Source organism: Strongylocentrotus purpuratus, unplaced genomic scaffold (assembly GCF_000002235.5).
Source record: "Strongylocentrotus purpuratus isolate Spur 01 unplaced genomic scaffold, Spur_5.0 spur5_scaffold_4, whole genome shotgun sequence".
Taxonomy (NCBI): Eukaryota; Metazoa; Echinodermata; class Echinoidea; order Camarodonta; family Strongylocentrotidae; genus Strongylocentrotus; species Strongylocentrotus purpuratus.
Genome location: NW_022145610.1, coordinates 10,659,908 through 10,686,416, shown reverse-complemented (window position 1 = coordinate 10,686,416; position 26,509 = coordinate 10,659,908). Strand labels below are relative to the sequence as shown.

The 26,509-nt window shown below is 38.4% G+C and overlaps 2 protein-coding genes across 2 annotated transcripts; both read left to right on the top strand.

The window, feature by feature from the left end:
* Nucleotides 1–563: 563 nt before the first annotated feature.
* On the top strand, nt 564–14,130 carry LOC105437602 (pappalysin-1). Its single transcript, XM_030998028.1, has 6 exons — nt 564–1,365; nt 9,765–10,647; nt 11,513–11,689; nt 12,201–12,346; nt 12,999–13,233; nt 13,863–14,130. Exons 1-6 carry the CDS (start codon nt 900–902, stop codon nt 14,128–14,130), a joined length of 2,175 nt encoding a protein of 724 aa, XP_030853888.1. The 5' UTR covers nt 564–899.
* Nucleotides 14,131–15,726: 1,596 nt separating this feature from the next.
* LOC590919 (pappalysin-1) lies at nt 15,727–25,466 on the top strand. The gene is made up of 12 exons (XM_011664393.2): nt 15,727–15,758; nt 16,080–16,208; nt 16,498–16,595; nt 17,728–17,927; nt 18,558–18,641; nt 18,935–19,432; nt 20,174–20,339; nt 20,958–21,159; nt 21,938–22,109; nt 22,941–23,076; nt 23,956–24,128; nt 25,108–25,466. The coding sequence occupies exons 1-12, from the start codon at nt 15,727–15,729 to the stop codon at nt 25,321–25,323; spliced, it is 2,106 nt and encodes a 701-aa protein (XP_011662695.1). The 3' UTR covers nt 25,324–25,466.
* The last annotated feature ends 1,043 nt before the right edge of the window (nt 25,467–26,509 follow it).

Below are 26,509 nucleotides of genomic sequence, written 5' to 3'. Positions count from 1 at the left end.
TACGACTTGTTTACAAGTTTTATGTCCTTAAGAAAATGCAATGGAGAGTTCAAGACTATATCATCTCCCGAGACCATATCCGAAATTCTGAATGATATCATTCAAAATGATGTGTGTTTGAAAAATATAGAATTATTACACAATAATATACATTTGATCCGTCAACTTCAAGGGCATTCCCATTTTTAATTAAACCAATTATAGTTAATGTTTTGGGAAATGTACGTGTACACAAAACCCTGCAATATTATACAATGTGAACATTTTCAAAATTTTCATTGATGTTCACCCTTTGTTTATCTCAAAAATGTTTCGCATGGACTCTCTTAGAATATTATTTCGTTATAACAGGACCTTCCCATTACGAATTTGATATTTCGCCAAATTGCTAGCTGCTTTGAAGTCTTTTCTTATGAAGAGACATAGTAAATATTGAATTAGATACTGTTGAGTTCCTATCCATGGTGGAGGGGTGTATACTTGCACCCCTAAGGTGTGGTAGAGGGGTTTGACCAGGAAGACTCACCACAGGGGGTCGGGCCAAGCTCAGTCAGCATGAGTAGCTTGCGCAGTGGTTCATAACGCCCCTCTAGCCGTGTTCATCCAGTAAGAAAAACGTGAGAGCTCGTCTAACTTATTCATTAGAAGCGGTGCAAACAAAACGGAAGTGGGGGTATTATCTCAAACCCAGGAGCTATTGACTGTTCTTTTGTTTCCTAACTAGGGCCTTTGTCACTAATCGTTTGGGTCTTGTAACCGCAGATTTGTTGCGGCAGGGCCTGTTGAAGGGTGTAGACAGTGGGATACAGGTAGATAGATAGAGAGAGAGAGAGAGAGAGAGAAAAGGAGAGAGAAAGATATAAACAAAGATAACCAACCGGTCACGATAGCCGTAAACCATGGTTGCTGGCAGTCGGGTTACCCCAAGGCATTCCATAGCGATGTATCATCTATTAATGTTTTCCGCTGTGTTGATTAACAATGTCAACGCATCTAGTGGAGCGACCGGTGGTCGTGCTCCCGAGCGTGTCTTCTTCGATGTCGAGGACGACGTCGGGTCCTTGGGAGATGCTCATGAGAGGAGACATAGGGATGCTGTCGCGAACCGCTGCCACAGTAGCGAAAAACTCCAACGGGAGGATCACTCTCGCTACCCCCGCCACGCCCGGGGGATGGACACCGGCGCCGCCCCTCAAGACGAAGAAGGCGGGGGTTTGGGTAGAGCGCTTTACTTCACCGCAGAATCGGATCTGCTCCTCTATAAGAGGATCGGGGATGCTGGCTTCACGTTTCCAAGGCAACGCTTCACGATGGAGCTGTGGGTTAAACCAGAAGGGGGGCAGTCCAGCCCCGCCGTTATCGCAGGTATGTGCAACTTTTCAATGTTACTCGTCTTTTTGTCCATTTACGCCCTCCCCCCACCCCTTATCTTGAAATTTAAAGTCTATATGCTCATCGGAATGTGATATGCATAGACGAAGCGAAATGTTAGTCAAAACATTTTTATCCATGTTTTAATTTCACTTTTAGACAATATAAATAAAACTAAAAGATAAACATGACAGCTGAAGGATGGAGTTGGTGATCAATGTCATGAATTGGTTGAATATGTTTTTTTCCCCTCCTTTGTCTTGTTTTGGGTACATCAAGCCGATCTAAGACCAAATCCATGTCATTTATCTTTTCAATTAACTTTAAAATTCATGATAAGAGGGCGACTATCTGTCCAACCGGATGGTAACTGTTTCTTTTCTTTTTTTTTAAATACAGTCAAACCTGTCACAGTGGCCATCGTCTATAAAGTCCACCTGTGTAAGCGCTTTATAAGCAACGTTTATTTATTTATTTTCTTTATATTTTTAACAGTGACCGCTATAAGGCTGTTCATAGTAGCCATTAAATTTGTTACCCCGAGAGACATAGGGAGAGAGAGAGTGAAATGTTTGTAGTATATAAAAGCTGTCTAAAAAGTCCCACTGTCTAACAGTGGCCACTTTTTCTGTTTCCCTTGGGTGACCTTAATATACAGGATTGACTTCACAGTATTTTCCTTTTACTAATCACAATACATCCAGCACTAAACATCTGATTTTTTGGTAATGCAGTACGTTGTTCCAGGCCGAATGTCTAGCAATGGTATTATACCGTATAATAGCCCTGAAGTTAGATTAAAGCTTATCTGCCGTAGTTTACAGGAGGGATTAGACCGCTCTGCAGGGTCACTGGACAGGTGGTTATCTCATCAACTCAGCTCTCACTTAACGTAAGAAAAAGAGGATCATGGGGAACCAATGGTCACCGATTAGGCATTGTTTGTTATATAGAGGGCGCAAGTGGCTACCAGTAGTGCAGTGGGCCTTTAAACAAAAATATAGGTAATTTCACTCCTTTGAAATATCCTTGACTCGTTCGGTGCTTTAATATGACGCATTTTCAGCAGACAGTGTTTTTACCAGTCATTCACAATATTGATGCCAGCTTGATAGCTGAGATGGAATGTCAACACTGGTTCATAAATATCATTTTCACGGGGGTAGCAGAGGGGCAGGATGCATAACCACCTCAGTATTTACCTCAATTTTTGATCTCTCTCATAGAAATATAATTATACTTTTTCCAGTTTTTATTGATTAAAATCAGAATCAAGATAGAATGTCAGAAAAAAATGTTAACAAATAACAAGATATCTATAACGTATTAAAATTCAGCATATAACATGGATACATATGGAAAGTAAAGCAGTTTCAAGTATGAGTTTATAACAAGTAAAATTTCTATTTACGAAAATGTTTAGTATATCTATATCATTCATTTTGCCACTTGGTACTCACTTTTCTTGTTAGAACTCATTTTAGCTTTAAAACTTTGAAAATTGGGGGATTTACTCTGAATTGACAAATGTAAATATTTCACAGTATACCTCAAAATAAGAAACAAGTAACTCACATGTTTTAATCTGCATATTCAATTATTCTATCAAAGGTAATGTGGGATCTATGGTTATATTTCTATTTTGTTAATGTTGATATAGCATCGATCTAATTTGATTCCAAACTGGTTTTATTATGTCACAGTCAATCAAATTTACTTAAAAAGCTCCTGGCCCTGTTTTACAAAAAGAACAGTTGGGATAATCTTTTCTTCTTCTTTTTTTTTTGTATAGAAAAGCATTCAGTGCTTTTGAACAACTTTAAAATATATACCTCTTACAAATTTATTAAAACATGGAGCCATTATTAGGAAAGGTTTTTAACAAGATTTGCGCCCCTACGACTATAAAGTATTTGAGACGTTTAAAATGAGCCATCATTCGTCACCTTTCCCTACTTTCCTCAATGGCAAGGGGCGGGGTTCTGTTTCGTCCAGTGGATCCAAAATAATGTATAGAGCCAAATTTAGTGAATCGTATAACTAATTTTGCGAGTGAATGGAGAACAATGCATGTTATTAATCCACACCCGTCAATCATAAGATTCAATGGAACGGGGGCCCTGGACTTCCAAGATTTACGTTAGGTACGCCCTTTGGGCGAGATCAGTATTCATTAAATTGTACGAAATATGCTTTTATGTTTTTTTAATAAATAAATCTTACACTTTGCAAACGGCGGTGCACGTAGCATCACAAAGGCCCACAACCCGATAGGCGATGCCAAGAAAAACAAAAATGGTACGAAATACACCACCGAATTCCACCTTGATTACCTTTGTCGGCTACGCCTTTTAGATGACACCGGCGCGGCGGGTTAATCGGAAAGAGACAGGCGGGACCCTCTTTAAGTTGTAATCATAATAATGTACGTGTTATCATGACGTGCGCGCTGGTGGAAAAATAGGTAAAAACCCCGAACGCCGTCGCCGGCTTCCCTGCCGTGCGTTGAACTTGAATGCCGCTATGCCTGGCAACATGGCAGCCAAGGACTTACTGTGGCGACAGCACGCTAGCCTTGCTAGTTATGAATTGTATTGTCCATCGTCAGATCTAGTTCAAGGAAAAGTCAAGCTTTGTGAAAAATTGACGGCATGGAAGAAAAATCCCTTTTTTGTTTCTATCGTCCGTCTGCACGAAATGGGGCAGAAATGGTTCTCATCATAAATATCTTGATAATCAGACAAGCGATCGGCTCGTAAAAGTCATGGGGATCCTGACTGACCTAAAGGTTTATAATTATCAGCAATTTGCAGCATGTGCTAAATCAAGGATATTGTTTCAGAATCTGAGAAAATGTTACCAAGTCACTTTAAGGCACTACTCAAAATATATTATACAGTGTAGAAGCATATTATAGAAGCATAATTATTATAGGTTCTCTACAAAAAGGAAAGAATGCGTCATACTTTTCAACATGATATAGTCATTTCTTGTGTTGGAACAAAGGGAAAAGTTGTCATTACCGATTCGGCCAATGCTTTCAGTAATAACAACTTAAACAGTCACTCATAGCTTCTTCTTTTTTTCCCGATTTCATTCAAACTATCACCCGGCTGCTTCGTTATAATGTGTCTGCTTTCATACAGAGCAATTTGCTACTAGGGTAGGGTTTCCCTTTAAAAACATAATATGACACGCGCACTTGGTATTATGTCTCATTTGTCACTACAATCATGTATGTATCATGTCGATGAAAATAGAAATGAAAGCAAAGTGGTGCTTTATTTATGTTTTTATTTCAACATCGGCTTTCATACAGAGCAATTTTCTACTAGGGTAGGGTTTCCCTTTAAAAACGTAATAGCCTATGACATGCGCTCTTGGTATTATGTCTCATTTGTCACTATGTATCATGACGATGAAAATAGAAATGAAAGCAAAAAGGTGGTTTATTTATGTTATCATTTCAACTTCGGTGACATCCAAGTCAATAACACATGACAGCAGCACGACCTTCAGGGAGACTGGTAAAAAGTGCGCTGACCTTGAAGTTGTGGTGCATTGGGAACGAAGCGGGATAAAGTTTTGTTTCTTTTAACCTAAAATGCGATGAACTTTCACTCGACCTTTTTTTCTTCTCATGTTTCCCAAGACATTGTGTTTTACTCGGAAACAGTGGAGTATCTATATGTGGGGGCGGCAATCGGCGAAAAGGGAAGAAAAACTAGAGAGAGAAAGCGAGAGAGAGAGAGAGAGAGAGGGGAGGAGGGGAGGAAGGGGAGTCAACCTGAAAAGAAAGAAGATAATAATGTAATACCGACAACATAAACGACAATGATAATAATAATAATAGTAACAATGAAAATAATACAATTATGTTGTATCCTGAGGGCTCTGCAATTATCATTACTACAGCAATTGCCAGGTACCCATTTACACCTGGGTGGAGAGAGGCAAATGTGGATTAATGTCTTGCCAAAGAACGTTAGTGCATGACTGGGATTCGAACCCTTATTCCTCGGATTGAAAGTCAAGTGAATGGACCACTATACCACATTACGATATACGACACCATACACAGACACGCACGCATGCACACACACACAGTCGATGGCCTTGCTTATTCGCATTTCATTCATCTTGTCTATCTCCTCAAAAAGGAAATGAAAACATTTCCTGCATATATATCTTCTTACAAAAACAAATCATAAACTTCATAACTGCTCGACTATACCCCAGCGGCTCGGTAATAGGGCGCAAGTATAAACCAAATTTTCAAACCTAGACGAAACAATAACTCATGCCCTTTCGGAAGACACGAACACTTATTACTCAATTCCCCCATATGACTTAAAGCCATACAATGCTTACATACAAACTTATACTCAATTATTATTCATGAACCCCTTGTAAATTTGATGTTTTTGTGTTTTTCGTAACTAGGGAATGAAATGTGGAGTGGTTGAATTATTACTCTGTTGAATACTTGTAGATGCAAGCTTTAGTATGTCACATTCTCAAGAAACAAATCGGGACAAATCAATTTTTCATATACTTATTTTGGGGGGTTAACTTTGTAAGTGTATGATTAATTTAGTTGTTAACAGTAAGCTCACTTGCTTTTTTGTCAGTCAGGCATAAACTCAATCCATGCATAATCCAGTGTTGTTGATAGTGGTGAAGCACAACTGTCTGGTATGTCCCAAATTTCTGACAAGCGAATAATCTTCTATAAAATTTCCTCTTTTCTCGACATTTGTGGCTGTTCGAATTGTTTAATTTATTACATGCGGAGCATAAACAGTTTTCATTTGATTGAATAAAAATACATTTAATTATTATGGAATTTCAGGAACGGCAAATGGGATATAGTTACAATGTATATGTATACATTTTGTGTAAGGAGACTTGATTGATGACAAATCACTCAATTTCAAGGACGTTAAAAGCGTTACAATTGACATATTCCAATCTCCTCTAATAAATCAATTTTCGAGCATAAAAAAAAAAAAAAAATTATGTATAGCAAGGACAACTTCAAAATAATTTAAGTTTTGAAGAAAAAATGCATATTATATTGTTTTGTTTCTTTTTCAACAATGTACGAGAAAGTCACCTTCAAATTAATTTAAGTTTTGAAGGAAAAATGAATATTATATCGTTTCGTTTCTTTTTCAACAATATACGAGAAAGTCACCTTCAAAATAATTTCAGTTTTGAAGGAAAAAATGTATATTATATCGTTTTGGTTCTTTGACAACAATTAACGAGAAAGTCACCTTCAAAATAATTTCAGTTTTGAAGAAAAAAATGTATATTATATCGTTTCGTTTCTTTAACAACAATGTACGAGAAAGTCACCTTCAAAATAATTTTAGTATTGAAGACAAAAATGTATATTATATCGTTTCGTTTCTTTAACAACAATGTACGAGAAAGTCACCTTCAAAATAATTTTAGTATTGAAGACAAAAATGTATATTATATCGTTTCGTTTCTTTGACAACAATTTAATAGAAAGTCACCTTCGAAATAATTTTAGTTTTGAAGAAAAAAATGTATATTATATCGTTTCGTTTCTTTAACAACAATGTACGAGAAAGTCACCTTCAAAATAATTTTAGTTTTGAAGAAAAAAATGTATATTATATCGTTTCGTTTCTTTGACAACAATATACGAGAAAGTCACCTTCAAAATAATTTCAGTTTTGAAGAAAAAAATGTATATTATATCGTTTTGTTTTATTGACAATTTACGAGAAAGTCACCTTCAAAATAATTTTAGTTTTGAAGAAAAATGTATATTATATAGTTTCATTTCTTTTACAACTACTGTATGTACGAGAAAGTCACCTTCATAATAATTTAAGTTTTGAAGAAAAAAATGTATATTATATCGTTTTTTTAACAATGTACGAGAAAGTCACCTTCAAAGTAATTGAATTCGTCAGTCTCTGTTGTTCGTTTTTTTTCTGTAAAACTCACAAAGTAAACAATAAAAATATATAATTTCATATCTGAATGATTATATACGAGGCTCACTTGCCCTCCTGGCGAACTTGTGTTAAATGTGACTTAAAAGCTCAAAATAAATTCGTTCCGGAGATACACATATCAGTTCAAAATATTTCAAATCACTAACAATTAAGAGGTTTTTTTTCAATCAATGAGAATAAATCAAATGTAGAACCGGTCTCGCCTTATCGTTGTTTTAATTAAAAGAAAAGGAAATATTTTTAATTGAATGGTCGATGATTTACCTATACAAGTGTCTATGAGGACAATTGGTTAATGGCCCTTCGTATCCCATTAACCATGCATGGCGGTCTAATGCAGCTTTCCCACACTCTGTTTCACATGGCTTTAAGTGTGACAGAGATTGTGGTTTAAGTTAAATCAGTTCAACAATAATGCCCCCTATTCTCTTTCGTCACACCGGAGTAGAGACATTTCACGCCTCAAATTGGTCCATTTCCCAAACTCGTAAGGCCTTGTAAGGCCTGATAGCTTTCGCGCACGACTGAATTAAAGAGAAGGTTGAGTTCTGGGAAGAGGTGAACAATAATTTGTGAGCGTTATCATTCCTATTATGCAAGTGTGGAAGAACATCAGATAAGACATGTTCCCTGAAAAGCATGGCTCTTCAAATGCCTTCATATTCTAAATATGTCATGTAACATCTTAAAAATCCGGGGTAGGATTTTTACGCCACGTGTTCGTGTTGTCCCATATACATCTTTCTGTGTACAGTGTTTGTAACTTTACCAAGACTTGGCCAAATTTCTTATCATTTTGATGATTCCAGAACCTTGCAATACACACAAATTCTTATATGCTAGATGATCAACCTTTTCTGGTCGATTCCACACCGTTTCTTTCACAATGCAATCGCATGACCAGAACTCAACTTCATCTTTAATCATCTAATAATCTACATCTCTAACGAGCATTGTGTTATCGAGCAAGGCATTTTTTTCCATCGCTGATGACTTGCAATAAATCAATCCAGTAATAGACCATTTTCGTAGTTTAATCGAATTTAATGCAAAATCATTGTTGAGTGCCAAGTTACATATTATTTCATTCACCAGCTATGAATAGTTGTATCTCAATAGTCACATTTAACGAATCAAATGACGAAAATATTAAGAAAGGAAATAAAGAAAGAAAGAAAGAAAGAAAGATATAGCAATAACGAAAAAGGAAAAGGTGAAGTTAAATGAAAATGGGCGATAAGACCCACTCCAATAAGGGAGTTTACAGATACAATCTGCGCATGGGCAGATTGTAAAACCCACAGAGAGGAATAATGGATATGCGCTCATGAAAGTTATGTAACATTATTCATCTATGCACCAACGGTACATTCTATGATACGCAGGTGGAAGTATTCTTTTCAAGAGGGCAAACAAAAGGTATTCATGAAGCACATCTAGGACTTTGGCAGTTATTATTCTAAGATGCTCAAAGTGGAACTTCTCAATGTGTAAAAGATCTGTGGATATTTGGGGGTCATTTGTACCATGTGCTATCTGTAAACTCCCTTATACCTTACCCTGATTCATTGTGGTGAAAATAGTTCGCTAATCATGACGCTATTGAATATTCTTTTACACAATAATTCACATACCAAATCTCTCGCATTCTATTCACGTAGCAAGTTCGGTGCACACTTCCCACTCCCTCCCATGACACAAATGCCCCCCTCAATGGCTAGACGCACCCTCCGTAGTTGATGAAACCTTGAATTATAGATATATATATTCAATATTATTCAATATGATTCAACAAATAAACTCTTTTTAACAAGCTCCTCTAGATTCTAGATTCTAGATTCTGCAGTATCATTAAGGTCCAGCATAATGATGACGAAGATCAATGAGGTTTTATGATTTTTGTTTTTAAATGTAATGATATGTTAAATGTGTGAATATGTCGTTGTGAAAATACCTTTTTTCAATGACGTTGTTGATTTTTCCTTTAAACAGTAATTCACATCCGCAATTCAACGGTCGTCACACTTAAGACTTAATTAGCTTCTCGGCACATAATATACATTTGAAAAGACTCTCTCAGTGGTTAAAATTACAAAATGAATGTTTTTTTTTTTTTAATACCAGACTTCTTCACGGTGCATTTACTATCTTAGGGAATTGTCAATTGCTGTTTTCCAACCGATTTAAGTTCGCGCGTCATTTCGTTATATCGTCTATCTTAAATCATTTCTCAATACAGAATATAAATGTATATTTTCCATTGAATCATTTCTCGATGGACTGCATTTCCAATTAAAAAATGATTTCTTAAATTTGTTTTCTCTTATTCACATATTTAAAGAATTTATTATAGATAAAACATTTTTGTTCTGTCTTTCATTTTGTATATCTTTTTAGAACTTTCGGATAAATGCAAAGCATCCAATATTGTCTGGGGATGGTCTCTGTACATTGATGTTCCTTCTCCGTGGAGTATGGGTGGAGCTGAGTTTAAATTTAGCCTCCAGACTGATCGTTCCATCGAAAACACCACCGTCAGATCTCACCGGCCCTATCTGCCCAATACGTGGGTGCACGTTGCTGTTTCTTACGACGGCTGGATGATGAGGCTATACCTGGATGGCGCCATGGTTGGTGCTGCGATTGGACAACGGGGTGACGTTTTCAGCATGGCGTCACAGCGATGTAAGGATTTCAGCCTCGGTGGGAGCCGAGTACACTGGGCGCCGTTTCGGGGAGCGATCGGACAACTTCGGATTTCGGACGAAATAAGATCGCACGCAGACATCAAAACGTCTGCATCACTCCTCGAAACAGACGCAGGACCGGAGTTCGTCATCAGCGAAGACTTTGATTCCGAACTCGTCAACTGGAGTCCAAGCGAGATGAGGGAACCAGAGACAGTGATCTCCGATATACAGAGGCATCCATCTTACCCTCACGTGACCGCTCCGAAGTGTGGTGTCACCGTTTGTGATAACCCCGAAATTGCGCGAAGCTACATCAACAACCCGCAACTTCGAAGCCCTGTGACCCTCCGATTCCGTCCGATCGTGTTAGCCGAAGACGACGGTTCCAATCCGACAGTCAGTTCGGCTGATCTTCAGATGCAGCATCGGCTTTTATCGGGGGCATACGGGGCTCATAACATTACGTGGCGTGACGTCGGGGTAACAGTGGTGCGGAATTCGTCGTTACGCCGTCGGCTCGTCATAGCGGGATGCGACCATAAGATTGGAAACAGAAGATGCGACTTGGACTGCAAATATCACATTACAGGGTAAATTATCAGATGATCTTAACAAACAAATGATACTTGGTCTTTCCAAATGTCTTCTCGTATTCAATTTAACAGACAAAAATTAAAAATAACTTGAAACTGTGATAAAAGATTCTTTGCAAAGCGATTTTATTGCCCGCAATAATAAGTTAAATAGAAAGAGATGCTATTTGAGATAAAGTGGAGACACGGCCAAGGGAACATGAATATTGTCATCATTATACATAAAAAGCGAACAATAATCTCATATAAATTCAACAGTTGAAAACAAATTTAATGGAAAGAATCCGCTAATGAAAAAGTCCCAAAGCCATATTATGTGATCATAATAAAAACTACTTAGATAATTAATGCGCTTTGTTAGAGACGACAAATGATACTTAAGAGAACCGCAAACTATACGATCTGACTACTATCCAATTTCGGAATAATTTGCTATAACATTTGATGTGAATATTCAAACTTTTAAAATGTTAATGGTCAAGGATCTGGATTGCCAAATGATTTGTAACATCTAAATTACAGTTTATTTCAAGCTTTTTTGGAGGAGGAAACGGAATCGGCTCAGAATCGTGGTGACGTCACACTAGTAGTGCGATTGTCTACGATTTGAAGCCGATTCGGCTCTTATTCTTAGAAAGCTTAAATTCCCCGGTTAAATTCTCTAAAATTCCGGTTGTTAGTATTCTTATCATTATTTAGAACCAGAATATTAAAAGAAATAACGTTGGTTTAGATTTCTAGATTTAAAATAATTTCCATTTATTCGAACATCGGATCGCAGGAGGATCGTACGAGGATCGTAAGAGGATCGTAGCATGATCATACAGTGAGCGTTGAGTTTAATAATCAATTATATTTTCAGTTATGACGGCGGTGATTGTGACGAGGTGCAAACCGAATGTCCTGATGATCTGAAAGGTGACGGGGTGTGCCAACCTGAATGTAACAAGGCGTACCATGACTGGGATGAGGGCGACTGCTGTACCCCTATTAACACCACCTACCCCCCTTCCTGTGCCGATCCCACCTCGCCGTACAGGTAATGGTTACATGTCTGACAATCCACCTTTGTGACAAGTTGATTTGCATAAAAGCGGAAACATAAAAGAAACGTGTTGGCGAAAGTTTGAAATAAATCGGACTAATAAGAAAAGAGTTATGAATGTTTGAAAGCTGAGATCACTAAATTCTATGCGAATCTCAAATTAGCGACGTGGTCAGTAGTTTGTGACGTATAGTCACAGAAAACTAGATCTCCCGTTACGTTTTTCCGTGTGCAATCAATTAATGTTTCCCTCTGAAGTGCCTTCTCCCTTTGGGTAATACTTATTATATGTTATGGATAGCATAATATTATTGGTCCTCTCACCCGACTTGCTTTCTCCGACGCATTCGTCATCTTTCATTCTCACATTCACCACTCTTTCTTCCTTTCATTCTTATTCCCATCCATCTGTTCTTCACTCTTTGTCTCAACAACAACAAAAAGCCTGTACAACGATCAATCATTTTTTTTAAGGAACGAAATTTAATAATTTTGTGGCATTCAGGTCCTACATTTCTGCAGAAGAGCTCAAAGCAGTCATTCATCTCAACAACTCTGACGCCCTCAATGTCTTCTTTGTGGACTTCGTCGACGTTGACATCGAAGGGTTTGCGACGATGCCGTGGGAGGTCACCGCTCATTCGGTCAAAGGTAAAATGTTGGAGACAGTATGATGCGCAAACAGGAGTGTCACTCATATGTTTAAAGACTGTTAGGACCATAATTACTAATTCATTCAGGTTGGGATCGTCTTCGATCATGAGAGCTTGCTCTGACCTCTTCATAACAAAGTCCAGTCCATGCACTGCTTGATGTTGTCTAACCAAGTGATTCGTTGCCCAAAAATGTTCATACTATTAAACAAAATTGTCTTCAGATTTTCAAGTTTGCAGAGCAGGGAAGAACCGTTTTTAGATCTTAAAAAAAAGCAACGTGAAAAAAGACGCTACAGCCCCTCCCACACATTCCACCTATCCATTAGCCTTGTTAATCATATTGCGTTCGAGTGAGTGTCCCCTCTTCCACGAAACCAGTGCCCCTCTAATTTTTGACCTGTGCTTCGACACTGCTACGATCTAACTACGATCCGACTACGACCTGACATGTAAATTCCTAATGATTCAATATTTTGATTTCCATATACAACTATTTACCATTTCTTTCAAAAATCGGGACGCAGTAGGGTAGTATAGTTTACGGAGAGCTTAATTCATCCGCATTTAGATCAAGCCAATGAATCTGATGGGCATCCGACCCCAGTTTAGATGCTAAGTCGAACATTTTCTCTCTCATAACTTTCCAGGCGGCGTCGTCATCCAAGGTGGTGCTCGTCTCACCAATAACTCGCTCATCCACGAGATGGGCCACGCTCTCGGCTTGCTCCACGTTCACCACGGCGTCTCGGAGATGAGCTGCACCGATGAGTGCTACGAGCTCGCTGCCTCGCTGGAGAGCGGCGATCTCGTCGAAGACACCAACCCGACGCCGACAAACCATCACTGTCGAGATCCTACTTCGGCGGAGAGTCGAGACGGGACGTGCGGAGACGAAGAACGATGGAGGGCGTTTATTGATACACCCTTTAGGAATTACATGAGCTATTCAGGTTTGAAGAGCCATCTAAAACTTGTTAATGTATATCTTAATGTATTTCTAGTTTAAATCATAATATCTGAACAAGAAGACAACACGAGTGCTATAAAAATTAGAAAAAGGAAAACAAAGAGATTTCCATTATAGTTGAGACGATTTGCCTACTAAGTGAGCAAAATATAAACAGGTATTACGGCATTTCTTGCGGAGATTTTTTAAAATATATTTGACATGATACACAAACGATCGGAATATACTTGAAATCATCGTACAGAATAAGTCAATTTGCATCGAGAAAAAAAACACCTAAGCACAACAATCTCGTACCACTTGATATACATGTATATGAAAAATATCTTTCGGTCGATACGCATATAACCTTCTCGAATCTGAATCTCGAGATTTACTGTATTATGATACATGACATATTTATGGTACATGACTGTATTAAGTTCTTGTTTTCAACCACTCCTTTATTTTTACACCCCTTTATTTTGCATCCCTCTTATTCTACCACTCCTTTATTTTGCACCCATTTTTTTCTACCACTCCTTTATTTTGTACCCCTTTTCAGATTCCTCATGTACCAGTCACTTTACCCCTCAGCAGGCTTCCCGCATGCACTGCTACATCGACCTCATGTACCCCTCATGGGACCCTTCCCCAACCCCCGGCACCGTACCCCTCCCTCCCAGGGTCATGGAGGAGGGTCCAGAGGGCGGGGTGACGATCGCCTGGTTACCGCCCTTGAACGGGTACCATGGCGAGAACGAGTCACGGTGCTCAGAGTGCACGGCGGAGAACGCCTTCGTCCAGTACGCGTCCAGGGCAACGTCCGCTAAGAAAGGGAGGTTGACGCAAGCAACGGGTAATTATACACCTTCGTATATTCCTTCTAAAGACAAATTGAAGTTAAAGGGAATATAGCTTGGCAAATACTGGTTAACACCGTCTATGTCTTCTTTTGGACAACTGCTCACGCTTCGGTTTCGCGTATGTTGCGCACACGTGAATGCTGCGGTCATGTCGTCCGTAGTCGTACTATACCCGATTGGCCCCGAGTCAGGCCGCGGGAAAGACACGTAGTCTCGTCGTACTACATTCCCTTTAACTAATATAGTTACTGATTAAACTTTGCCGACGCAATCGTGTTCAATTTCAAGAGAATAACGAGCCCCTGTTTTCTCTGTCTCTTATTTCCTCATCTTTTTTCGTCGCCTTCTGTATTTGAGTATTTATGTTTATTATGAGGTATGTATTCTACTTGTTATTATAATATCGATAGTATTTGTTTTGTATATTGTTTGTAATGCTAGTAGAGGCGATTCTGCTTCGTTATTTGTTGGTTTTGTTTTGTTTTTACAATATGGAGCCATCAATAATCTAAATCTGATTCTGAAACTGAATCTTTGTTGATAAAACAAATCTTAAAATGTCATTAACTACCGCCAGGCCCACCTGATGCAAAGCAATGTGATGTAAACCAGCAAGGCTGGATGGCGTTCACGTCGGGTAGCGCTGTCTGCAGCGATTGCAATCTCGATCTCGAGTTCGAGCACCATGTCATTCCAGCTCGACTCTCCATCTGGGCCAGCTATGTTCACCGCTCTCGTGACGCAATCCGTGACGTCATCCTTCGGTACGATGGTAAGTAAAATGTGCAAGATGTCAACAGAGAACTTCATGATGATATATTTATCCTATTAAACCAGATTAAATCGAATGACATTCTATACCATTTAATAAACAAGCCAAAATAGAGGCGACAATATCGAATACTGTTCTATGAAAATTATGTATTTTGATCTCCACCCTTTGCTCTATTTGTTTCTTCTCATAAAACCAGACAATTCGCAAGAATCGCTCGGCCCCGTTTCCGTGGACTGCGACATCCCTTTCACGTCCCGGCTCTTCACCGACAAACACCTGGTCGGCATCACGATCGATGTCAGCGGCTTATACACCATCATCGACGCCGTACAGGTCGTCTCCGCCCCGTACGCGCCCGCCTGCCAAGCGTGCACGCCCCATCGCTACCGTGTCATTAGGGATCCTCCCTTTGAAAGCGACGATGACGTCATTGTTGTTGTTGAGAACACGTGGTTTGAAGACAGGTTCGTTTACATGATGTTGATAACCAGTGGTCATTTGCACGTACAATACAATATTTAATTTACTTAGCTTTTGGGGGTTATACTATTGATGCATAATATTCATAAACCTGAATTGAACATTTCAATGTCCCGACAACATATTTTCAATATGCTTTATAAAGCAGTGATTCATTTTCATATTGATTGGTATAGTTTATTCGGACATGATCATCTTTACCAATAATAACATAAATATATTAATTCTAGATGTGAGTGTTTATTTGATAATGAAAATAGACAGTGGTACAAAATATACAAATATATATATCACAATATTATAGCATAATGGCCCAGGTCAATGGATTTGCAAAAGCAGGGCGTAACATTATGAACATAAATCATACAATGTGCAGATACGATACTTATTTCAAATGGGATTATACATGAGATGATTAATATTTCAAAAATAGTACAATTTCAAACAGAATTTGCTTACCTCGGTAATGCCTCAAAAGAGTTATTAAATACCCCGTGTAAATTCGACCGAGTTTTTAAAGTAACGAATCCATTTTTTTGTTTAAATTCGGCGATAATAGGCACCCAATACATACATCTTTAAATGAAAACTATTTGTTACTTAGATAATTTATATCAAATCAGTCAATTAAAATATGTTCTGTATGCTGTACTTTCTGCAGGGGGATAGAAGATGAAGTTGACTATTCGTACCGCATCCAAGCCATATCAGGGGAGCTGAGCGGCCTCCCGTCACCACCGGCTAGGTACCAGAGAGGACAGCCGTTCTGCGGCAACGGAAGAACAGAGAGGTAATAATATTTCGTTCTTATATAGCACATAACACATTATGTGTTAACGTCTCTATGCGCTTCCAAAGAGCCATATACCTCACCTGGGTGGAGTGCGGCCCCGGAATGCGGTAGATATAGATTAACGTCTAGCCAAAAGACGTTAGTGTTGTGGCAGTACTGATAACGCAGCAGCTAGGTAGTTTGAAGAGGCCGAAGCGGCCGTCATCTTAGAGAACAAAAGGGGGTTAAAAAGCGAGAGGATTAACATGATTAAGTCAGAAAATTGATCTTTTGCTTCTTTTTGCAGGTTTCCGGATAGTAGCGAGGAATGCGATGATGGTAACCATATCGATGGTGATGGTTGCGACAAACTGTGCCATCTGGAAAGGAATTTCATTTGTGAAGGTAGGAAAATGAGCCATTTGAGTTATTCATTTACATATTTTCTTTTAAAAACAACATAACAATTGGGTAAATACGCGAATGGAGAGCCATGTTCAGCTGTAACATTCAGTCAAAGTGACCTGTCGAGGGTCTTTTGGAATTCAGCCATTTTAAGTTTTGAATCCAAAGATGAGTAGGCCTATTCGTCAGCATTAATCGTTTTGAAATCATACATTATTGTTTCATGTGAGGTATATAGAATAATAATTGGTTCATTCGGATAAACGCCCCAAAAGAAGAAATAACTAAAATATTATAATAAAAATATTAAAGTGCACCATTATGTCCTACTCTGACAAGTTATCCTCTTTGCTGAACTCGCCAGATATAACGCGTATTTGGTATGTATATCATACCATACCATACCACTTATGGTAAAGTTGTCAAGGTTGCTGGTTCCAAACAATTTTGTGTAAACAGTTAATAGAGTGGTGATCACACAGGCGCTAAACACTGAAAATGCCCGGCTCCGGTCGGCTGCTTGAATGGTTTCGCGGCGCACCTCATGCGCAGGCTCTATTGATTAGAACCATTAACCGGATGGCGAGCGAATGTAACATTAGCACTTCTGTACTCTATTTTCCTTATAACGGTGGCAGCGGTGGGATGCAAATCTACATCATCAAATTGAAAATGGCGTTGCCGAATGCTTCTGTCTGGGTGCACCTTAAAGTTGACCTCCTTTGTCTATGAAATAAAGACGTCAATTACCTATTGAAATAGAGCAATGTCCTGCAAATTAACGCTTTCAATACCTGATCTTCAGACGGTTAGGATATCAGGCTTTTTTTGTTTTTATAGTTTTTTGTTGTTTATATTATTAAAGAAAACTATTACTCTTACCGTGTATGTAAAAACAATACAGGTTTCAGATTATTTTTGAAGGACGGGGAAGTCCTAAAAATAGGATTGCATCATTTCAGATGTTTTGAAAGAATAGTTTGAAAAGGTTATTTCAGTATTGTCCTTCATATCCAATTATCGAAAAACCCGCTGTATAAACATTATTTCTCTTTTTGTAGTGTTTTTCCTGAAACTGCACCAGAAAATTGAGAATGAATTTTATGGTAATCTTTTTTCACCTCTCTCGAAGGGGAACCAAGCCGGTGTCGTCGCTACCTTGGAGACGGCGTGTGCGAGGAGTTTGAGCGGACGACCAGCGAGTTAGATTGTGGGTTCTATACCCCACCCGGTTACACAGACCAGTGGGCTACTAGCGCCAAGGCTAACCCGATCTACCAGACTCCAGATTGCCCCGTGGCACCACTACTCGGGCAACCAAGACACGGCCGGGTTAGTTCAAAACTTCAGTTTGTATCATAATTCCCTTCACACCTAAATAATCAGTCTCTACTCAACTTTGTGGAAAAAAGTTATCAGCGGTAGATGTGAACGCATTTCTTTTTGAATTTCCGAATACAGTCAATCCTGTCTATTAAGGCCAACTTCTGTAGTCTGGTGGCCTTTCTTTACATTTTCTTCAACACAATGTCATGTTTCCTTCAAGAGGCAGGCGATATTGTTGACCACTGTAGACAGGTGGTCCTTATAGAGAGGTGACCACCAAAGAAAGTAAGACAGTATTCGTAATGATATACGACTTTAATCACGGGACATTGTATGCCTTCCAGTAGGAGAAATCAATATTTGCCACTCTCCACCCAGGTGTTAATACCTGACAGGATTTATTCCTTGACATGCACTGTGCGCTGATTACGACTGCCGGAACTCATAGAAGCACATAGAGACATTATATATCATAATGTGATATGCACTATACGAGAACGGTTTATTATTATCATCATCATCATTATCATCATCATTTATTATTATTATTATTTAGACTAGTATTAGTAGTATCCCAGTGATCGTATATTAGATTATACAAAGTGCCAAACCGCATCTCATTCATTTCCTTTTCAGGAGTGCATCCAACAGCTGACGTCAGATGATGCGTGGTATCCGTGCGGAGAAGGGCGCGAAAATTCAACAGATTATTGGCTGAAGGTAACGGCTACAAACCAAAAATGTATAAGGATGAATGAATAATACAATAAGGTAATGTTTTTAAAATATAATAATCTGTATATAACTCGCTGTATTGTCGCCTGTTTAGGGGTTTTTGAGTATCTTTGTAGTAAACAAACATCTCCGATTTATTCAGAAAACCAAAAAGGAATTAAAGGGATTTAATAAGTCAGACTATAATAAAATGTCCCTACATTCTATTTTCCACATCCATGCATGATAATTTTGTTGCAGATAAATGTATAGACAACTTTTTATCTCCCAATATATAGCTCGGATTCCAGAGTCCAGTTATTGCAACATCCGTCATAGTCCACATCGCAGGAGTCAGCTCTTTCGATTTTGACCAATCACATCCTCGGATATCCGTTGAACTTCTCGATCCGACAGGATTATCTCGCATTCAACGAACCGACTATGTCCCGGTCACTTGTGATCCGAACCAGATTTCCTTCGACATCAGCCATGACCTGAGCAAACCGTTTGCATACACACAATTCATTAAGATATGGTTATCCACACCGCAAATCGCTATTTCAGGTATCCGGCTTCGATCGTTCGATTATTTGAATCCTATAGCGCTATCAACTTGTCAGGGAAACCAGGTTTTCAATCCGAAATTGGGACAGTGCATGAACTATCAATGCGACAGACCGGTTGCGGAGAAACCGAGTATTCGGAACGCAAATGTGACTTGTATTGGACTCCTGGATGGCGACACCTGTAAGGTGCAGTGCATGTCGGGATACAGACCGACTAAACCGATTGAGGTAAGAAGAGTTTTTTTCTCATATTACTAGAAGCAATATATACTGGCCTATATAAAAATTTAATTTCCCCACACACAACATTAATGGTTTTCAAAAGTCAGGGGCAAAGCTTAAATAACTTAAAAAGCTTAAATAAATCTCTTGTTTTTATTTATTCATATCAGTGTACTTATGTTTTTTAAAGTTTTACTTTTAATCTATTCGTAGCAATAAACATCTCTTTGATAAATATAATTATAACGGCATATATCCATTAAAAGCACTTTCTGTGTCATGCATAAAGACTGTTTATATAAGTTTAAATTATAATTTCTTATGAAAAGGGTGCACTGGAAATGCTAGCTAGACCCAAAATATCAGGCGGGATATTTTCTCTTTTCAAATCCGTTTTAAATAACACTCTGAAATGAGGCCTCAAATCCAAGCCTATTGACAAAAATTAGGGGATATCTTGAAAAGAATTCTTGTTTGGTTTTGTTTGGTAGTTTGTTTTATCTGACGGCTAAGAAAGCAAAGGTGTAAGATTGAAGTAGCCAGGGAATTGATGAGTTTAAGTCTTTTCCGAGGGACTTTATAATGAGGATTAATGTCTTACCCAATTAAAGTAGCCCATCGACTAGGTTTCGAACCTGGGACCTTCCGGTTACAAGAACACTGATCAACCACTGAGCCATCGCGCCTCCTCGTACGTGAATATCAATGTCTCACTTTTTTTTCATTCAATTTTACTGCAAAATAAAGCTCCAGAATATTGCCGGAAGTTGGGAGGGACCTCCGATTATGTGTAAGGCGGTGGATTGCGGGATGCCTCAGCTCGACTCTAGTCTGGCTACGGCCGCCTGCCCGACTGGGACGCGGTATGGTAGCGAGTGCACCTTTAAATGCATCCCACCCGCAAAGTTGCAAGGTAATATTATTTTGTGGGTCATGCCTGTATAATAATATTAATGATGATAAGATTTAACGCGCCTAATACTATGTTTCTAGGTGTCATGGTGCTGTTGTCTTTATATCGTATACATAGAAGACTAACTTTAACTGTGCACCCATGTAGACAGAAGCATTCGGCAACGCCACTTTCATTTTGATGATGTGGATTTGCATCCCACCGCTGGCACGGTTACTTTTTTTTTTATTTCTACCCAATATAGAGCTATAGGACAACAGCACCAAAGTTCCAATGTTTCATATAGGCCTACATTATAAGAATACGAATAGGAATAATTACTACAAAACGAAATCATGAATATAATTTGTTTAATTGCTTAGAGGATTTGATTAAGTGTTTTTTTATATATAGTTTTAAAAATGTGAGGGGATGGAGCATTTTGGAGAAGAGGAGAAAGGCTTTTCCATAATTTGGGTTAGAACTTAGATTTGAACCTACATAATCTTTGGTTCGACAGGAAGACGCTTTACCAACTGAACCAACTCACCTGGATAATTTGATCAAATTTACTCCAAATCTTATGCCCTCTTCACCTTATTAAACAACCAAACATAATATGGTAACTTTTTTAATCAGGCACGGATAACACCCTACGATGTGAGGAAGACGGCTTATTCTCACTTGCCCAGTCGTTTTGTCAGGTATTGTGCGATGCCCCACCCACCCCACCCCATGCCATGCTACAGAGCCAAGACTGCAGAAGCGATGGCCACAATGTCGGCAGCACCTGTAAATTCAGGTGCAAGGCTGGATTCACGTCTGTTTATAAGAAGGGCCGGTAAGTCATATGTTGTTTTGTCTATATTTTCATCTTTCAGTTTTACTGCAAGATAAAGCGCCAGTAAACTGATATTGCCAATCTTTAGGACACTAACTTTACATCATGCCTCAAAACCCTTCCATTTCGGCAATAAATATGAACATATTGACTTCAGCTGCGCCTTGGAAAGTCCTTAAAGAATCCCAGACATATGGCACCGAATAAATGCTGCCGTATAAAGTCTGTGCTTAATCAACATTTATGGTCCATGGATAGAAATGTATAATGCTTAGTTGTGTGAACTATATCAAACATGTGAAACGTGAACATAATGCACATAATAATAATGGTGAAAATAGTGGGTTCTAATACAGAGCTCATAATAACATGTCAGACTTGACCACCCTGGCGCTCCACAATGAAACATAATGAATATGTAAATTTAAACCATATATCATATTTAGAATACCGGTAGATTAAAAAAAGAATATAGAAAAACAGATAACAAATATCCCGACAAATATACATAAAATATATTTAGTATGAAATAGTTACAGGCTGTTTAAAGCCTGTCTGCACTAGTTTGGCTAGGAGGGATTAGACCTCCCAGCGTGGTCACTGACAAATGGTTATCTTACCACATTAGCTCTCAATTAACATAAGAAAAAGTGGATCATGGGGGACCAATGGTCACCGATTAGGCATTGTTTTCTGTATAGAGGGAGCAAGTAGCTACAAGTAGTACAGTGGGCCTTAAAAGATTCATTTTTCACTCATCCTATACTAACTGCTGTAGACCATCGCGGGTTGCTCGCTACCAGTGCAGCGAGAACGCGACGTGGATTGGGCACGGATGTGAACAGGTGACCTGCCCGCCACTTAGCTTGCTCCATTACGGACTCTTCAACTGCACCAACGATTTCAACTACAAGAGCCAATGTACACTGTACTGCCCCGGTGAAAATGTGGTAAATATTTGATAGAAATGTGTGGTAAGAAAGAAGGCTATCTTGCTAGTATATATAACTCTACATTCTTAACTATTCTTTCTAGAGTAGTGAACCATGCTCATGCACTCTCAATCTGCTTTAGCAATGATTATGGTGATAAGAATAATCATATGATAATGAGAAGAAGAAGAAGAAGAAGAAGAATACAAATAATAATAATATTGAAAATAATGATGATATTGACAATAATGATGATATTGAAAATAATGATAATGATATTGAAAATAATGATGATATTGAAAATAATGATTATAATATTGAAAATAATGATTATGTCAAAAATAATAATAATATTGAAAATAATAATAAAAGTATTGAAACTAATAATAATATTGAAAATGATAATAATAATTAAATAAAATATTAATTATTATATTTACAATGATGTTAATAATGATAATAATAATTAAAATAATGACCATAGTTTTGTTTACCCTGCATTTATTAGTACCCCAGTAATTGCCAGGTGCATCCCAGGGGATGCTCAAGCCTCGAGGCTCTTACAAAGTAGTTTATTACTCTAGCTTTTATAGTAGCCCAGCTGCCCTGAGTTGCTAAAAGCATTCAGGAATACATTTCTGCCCCATACCCATCACTATACACCTGGGCAGAGAGTGACAGATGCAGATTAAATGTTTTGCCAAAGCCAAAGGACATTATTTTGCTATTAGTGTTGTAGCAGGACTTGAACCACGAACCATGTGATCCACATTCTGGTGACGTATCCACGAAACCACAACACCTCTGTAGTAATAACACCGATATTGTCAATTGTTTCTTAATTACCAGGTTCCGAGCACCATTACCTGCACCAAAGACGGTGAGTGGGACCAAGAGTTCACCCCTTGTGATCCATCAATCACCTGCCCTGAACCACTACCACCCTCTGATGTCATCGTTGACTGCCCACAAGGGCACGGCGCAGGTAGTCAAACTTGCTCCTGTTTCTCAATCCTTATTATTCTTTCTTTGTCCATTCCCTCACTTCTCTATCTATACTGTCATTCTCTTTCATTTCCCCTGGCATTGTTCTCATCAACCCACTCATATCCTTTACTATTCTTTCTAGAATAATGAGGAAAATGATTACTGTCATATATCATTGGTGTAGACCAGCATGACTGTCGATTGTTAATGTGTGTGGGATTATCTATTTTGTATCCATATATGTAGGACCCAATAAATATTTAATGCAAATGAATGTATGCCACAAATCAACTTGTTATTATGATTCATGATATATCACAAGTATTATTTCCCATTTTTTTCTCTTTCACTTATTTCAACACTTCTTACTTAGATGTGAACTTACCAAATGAAAATGTCACATCATGGTTTCAAGGTATAGACCAGTTCTGGTGATGCGATTGCATTGTGAAAGAAACATCGTGGAATCGATCAGAAAAGGTTGATCATCTAGCATATAAGTATTGGTGTGTACTGCAAGGTTCTGGAATCATCAAAATGATAAGAAATTTGGCCCAGTCTTGGTAAAGTTACAAGCACTGAACACAGAATGATGTATATGAGACTATGCGATATCTATCCAGGCCGGTAGATATGATAATTTACCAAATATATCAATTAGTAGGCGGTTTCCTGGCAAAATTTGTATCATCACTTATTAATCAAAACATTTTCTTTCACACGATTAGTAATAACAGCTTCCATTTCATTTTATGAGAGGGGGGCGTTTCCAAAACTGGTCTATACCTTTAAATGCATATAAATTAGTCTTTATTAATTGATGTGTGCTCCCTCTCTAACTCAATTTCTACCTCATCGTCTTATCAATTATTCATAGGGGCTATCTGCAAGGCCAAGTGCCGATTGGGTCGTACATACCAGATTGCCTTGGAGGGCGCTAACTACAGAGAGCGGGGGCTGCTGGGAAGGCATGAGGTCATCCTGTGCACGGCCGGTGGTGTCTGGTACCCCAACCTCGACCAGATAGTATGTCATGAAAAATGCTTGGAGGTGAGTTAATGTGAATCTGCTACAGCAAAAGATTTGTATCAAGGTCACTTGTGAAATAGAGTACAATGGAGTGACCCTTACTGATATGTAATACATGTAGTGGACCTCTCCATTTCCTTCTCTCTCTCTTTCTCTCTTTCTTTCTCGCTCTCTTTCTTTCTCCCTCACTTTCTCTCTTTTCTCTCTCTCCCTCTCTCTCTCTTTCTCCATCCCTGTCTCTCAATCCACTTACTATTCTTTTTCTCTCTTACTCTGTCTCTTTCCTCTCTCTCTCTCTCTCTCTCTATGTGACACCATTATTGAATCATCAGTCATTATTTTTCTAATCGACTATAGTCCATTAGCATTAACAAAATATCTTACTTTTTGTCTCTGACCATTGACTGAAAACAAAACTAATGGCCTTTGAACTTGTCTTCTTGATCATAAACGTGTACTAGTCATCATGTCCATGTGATAGTTTTCCTATTCCAATCCTTAGAAGTTTGTTTACTATCTTCCCGGGATCTTACAAAATGTGTTTCATATACACAGTAATTAAAGGAAATCCAACCTTTATAGACAACTACTAGGAAAAAGAAACACTAGAGAAGCAGACTGGTGTTTCATGCTTCTACTTTCATTAAATTTCTGGATACCATATGCTACTGCAGAATATTCAGCTCAAGTAATGAACTGATATACAGTCATACCTGCTTTAATAGCGACCACCTGTTCAGAAAGGCCAGCTTATCATAAAGGCCACCTGATCATAAAGACCACATTTTTTTAGTCAAGAAAACCTGTACATAAAGACCACCTGCCTATAAATACCCTTTATCTAGTCTCTTGCTACTGGTCTTTATACACAGGTTTCACTGCGTGTATATGCCATTCTCCCTCTGCTGATGACACCTCATGGAGAGTGAGAATCCCAAAGATTTTGATTCTACTGAAAAAAATTAAAAAAGTTCCTCTTCCAATTTCCTCATCTCCTTAGTATTTCATCGGTGACGACGAATGTGAGTGGAGAAACAACAGGGCCTACTGCCTTTGGGATAGTGGGGCTTGTTGCCCCTCTACAGCCCCGACGGGCGAAGTCATCACCTTCCCCGAAAACTGTGGCGAGGGGTGTGAGTGCCACGACCCAGACGCCATCGAGAACATCCGCCAGAGGAGCGGTTGGGTGCGACAGCTGAACCGACCACCCCCCTAGAACATCATTCTACAGCCTACGACACTCGTAGAAAATCACATTTGTACTCCCTGTTTTTTAACCTTAAAGGTAATACTAAGTTTTGGGAGATTTTGAAAATTGGCTGTATAGTGATTCTTTACAATTTTGATATATTTGGATGCCCCTGTGGATGTATTTTAAGCACTAGAAAATTTAGCCCTTTAAAACACTTCTGCTTTCGAGAAAAATTGAATATAAAAATTTACTGGTGCTCCCCGGTAAATTTTGATAAATTTCTAATACCGCCTACGGCCGTAAAATGGTAGCTGCGACCATGAAAATCTCAGAATATGTAGTTGCGATATATGATTTTCAAACGGGAATAGCTAAAGCCTCGGTCACAAATGCCATTACGAACTGCTACGAACGCTGTACGAAAAGTCGGGAAAACAATGGAAAAACAGGGAGATTCATTCGAGCCTTTGTGACCATAGCTTAATCGGTCGATTTTAGTCAAGAAACATTGTTTTATAGCTTAACTAATATCTTGACCTTGAGAGAGAGCTATACAACATAAAGAGTTTAATATTGACAATTTCATAACTTTAGACTTACTTTCAACCGCGACAACGATCACTGAATATTGTAGGATTGCATATGCTTCCAATATGTTCATTTGAACCAAATTCATGACCCCATACCAAAACTTTCTAGTACCTTAAAAGAATTGAATGTGAACAAATCTTCAAGAGCACAGTTCCAATTAACTTATTTTCACCAGTGAAATCAATTAGCATATATACTTGTTTTGCTATAACTGTATAAAACCATTCGAGCTATCAAAAACAGCCAGTCAAAATTGAGGATTGTATAGAATTTTTAAAGTTTTCAACAGGCTCGTGTAAAAGGGCAAATAAATTATATTTGACAAAGAGTTTTTTTAGCTCAAAATAACTGTATTAATCACATAAATATAGCATTTAATATATTTCAACTATCGGTAGTTAAATTTATGCTTCTTGGATTTTTTAAAAATTTGATCGTGGTATATGCCTACAGATGGCATTGGCATTTTGTATTCCTTGTTGTCAGACTCATTAAGCATTGTGAGAGTCTTAGTTTTGTATTCATAAGTGTAATCTTATATGAATTTACAATTTGGCATACTTGAGATTTAAGTTAATAACTCTATATTTTATTTCCTGTTCATTTTGATGGTGTTCTT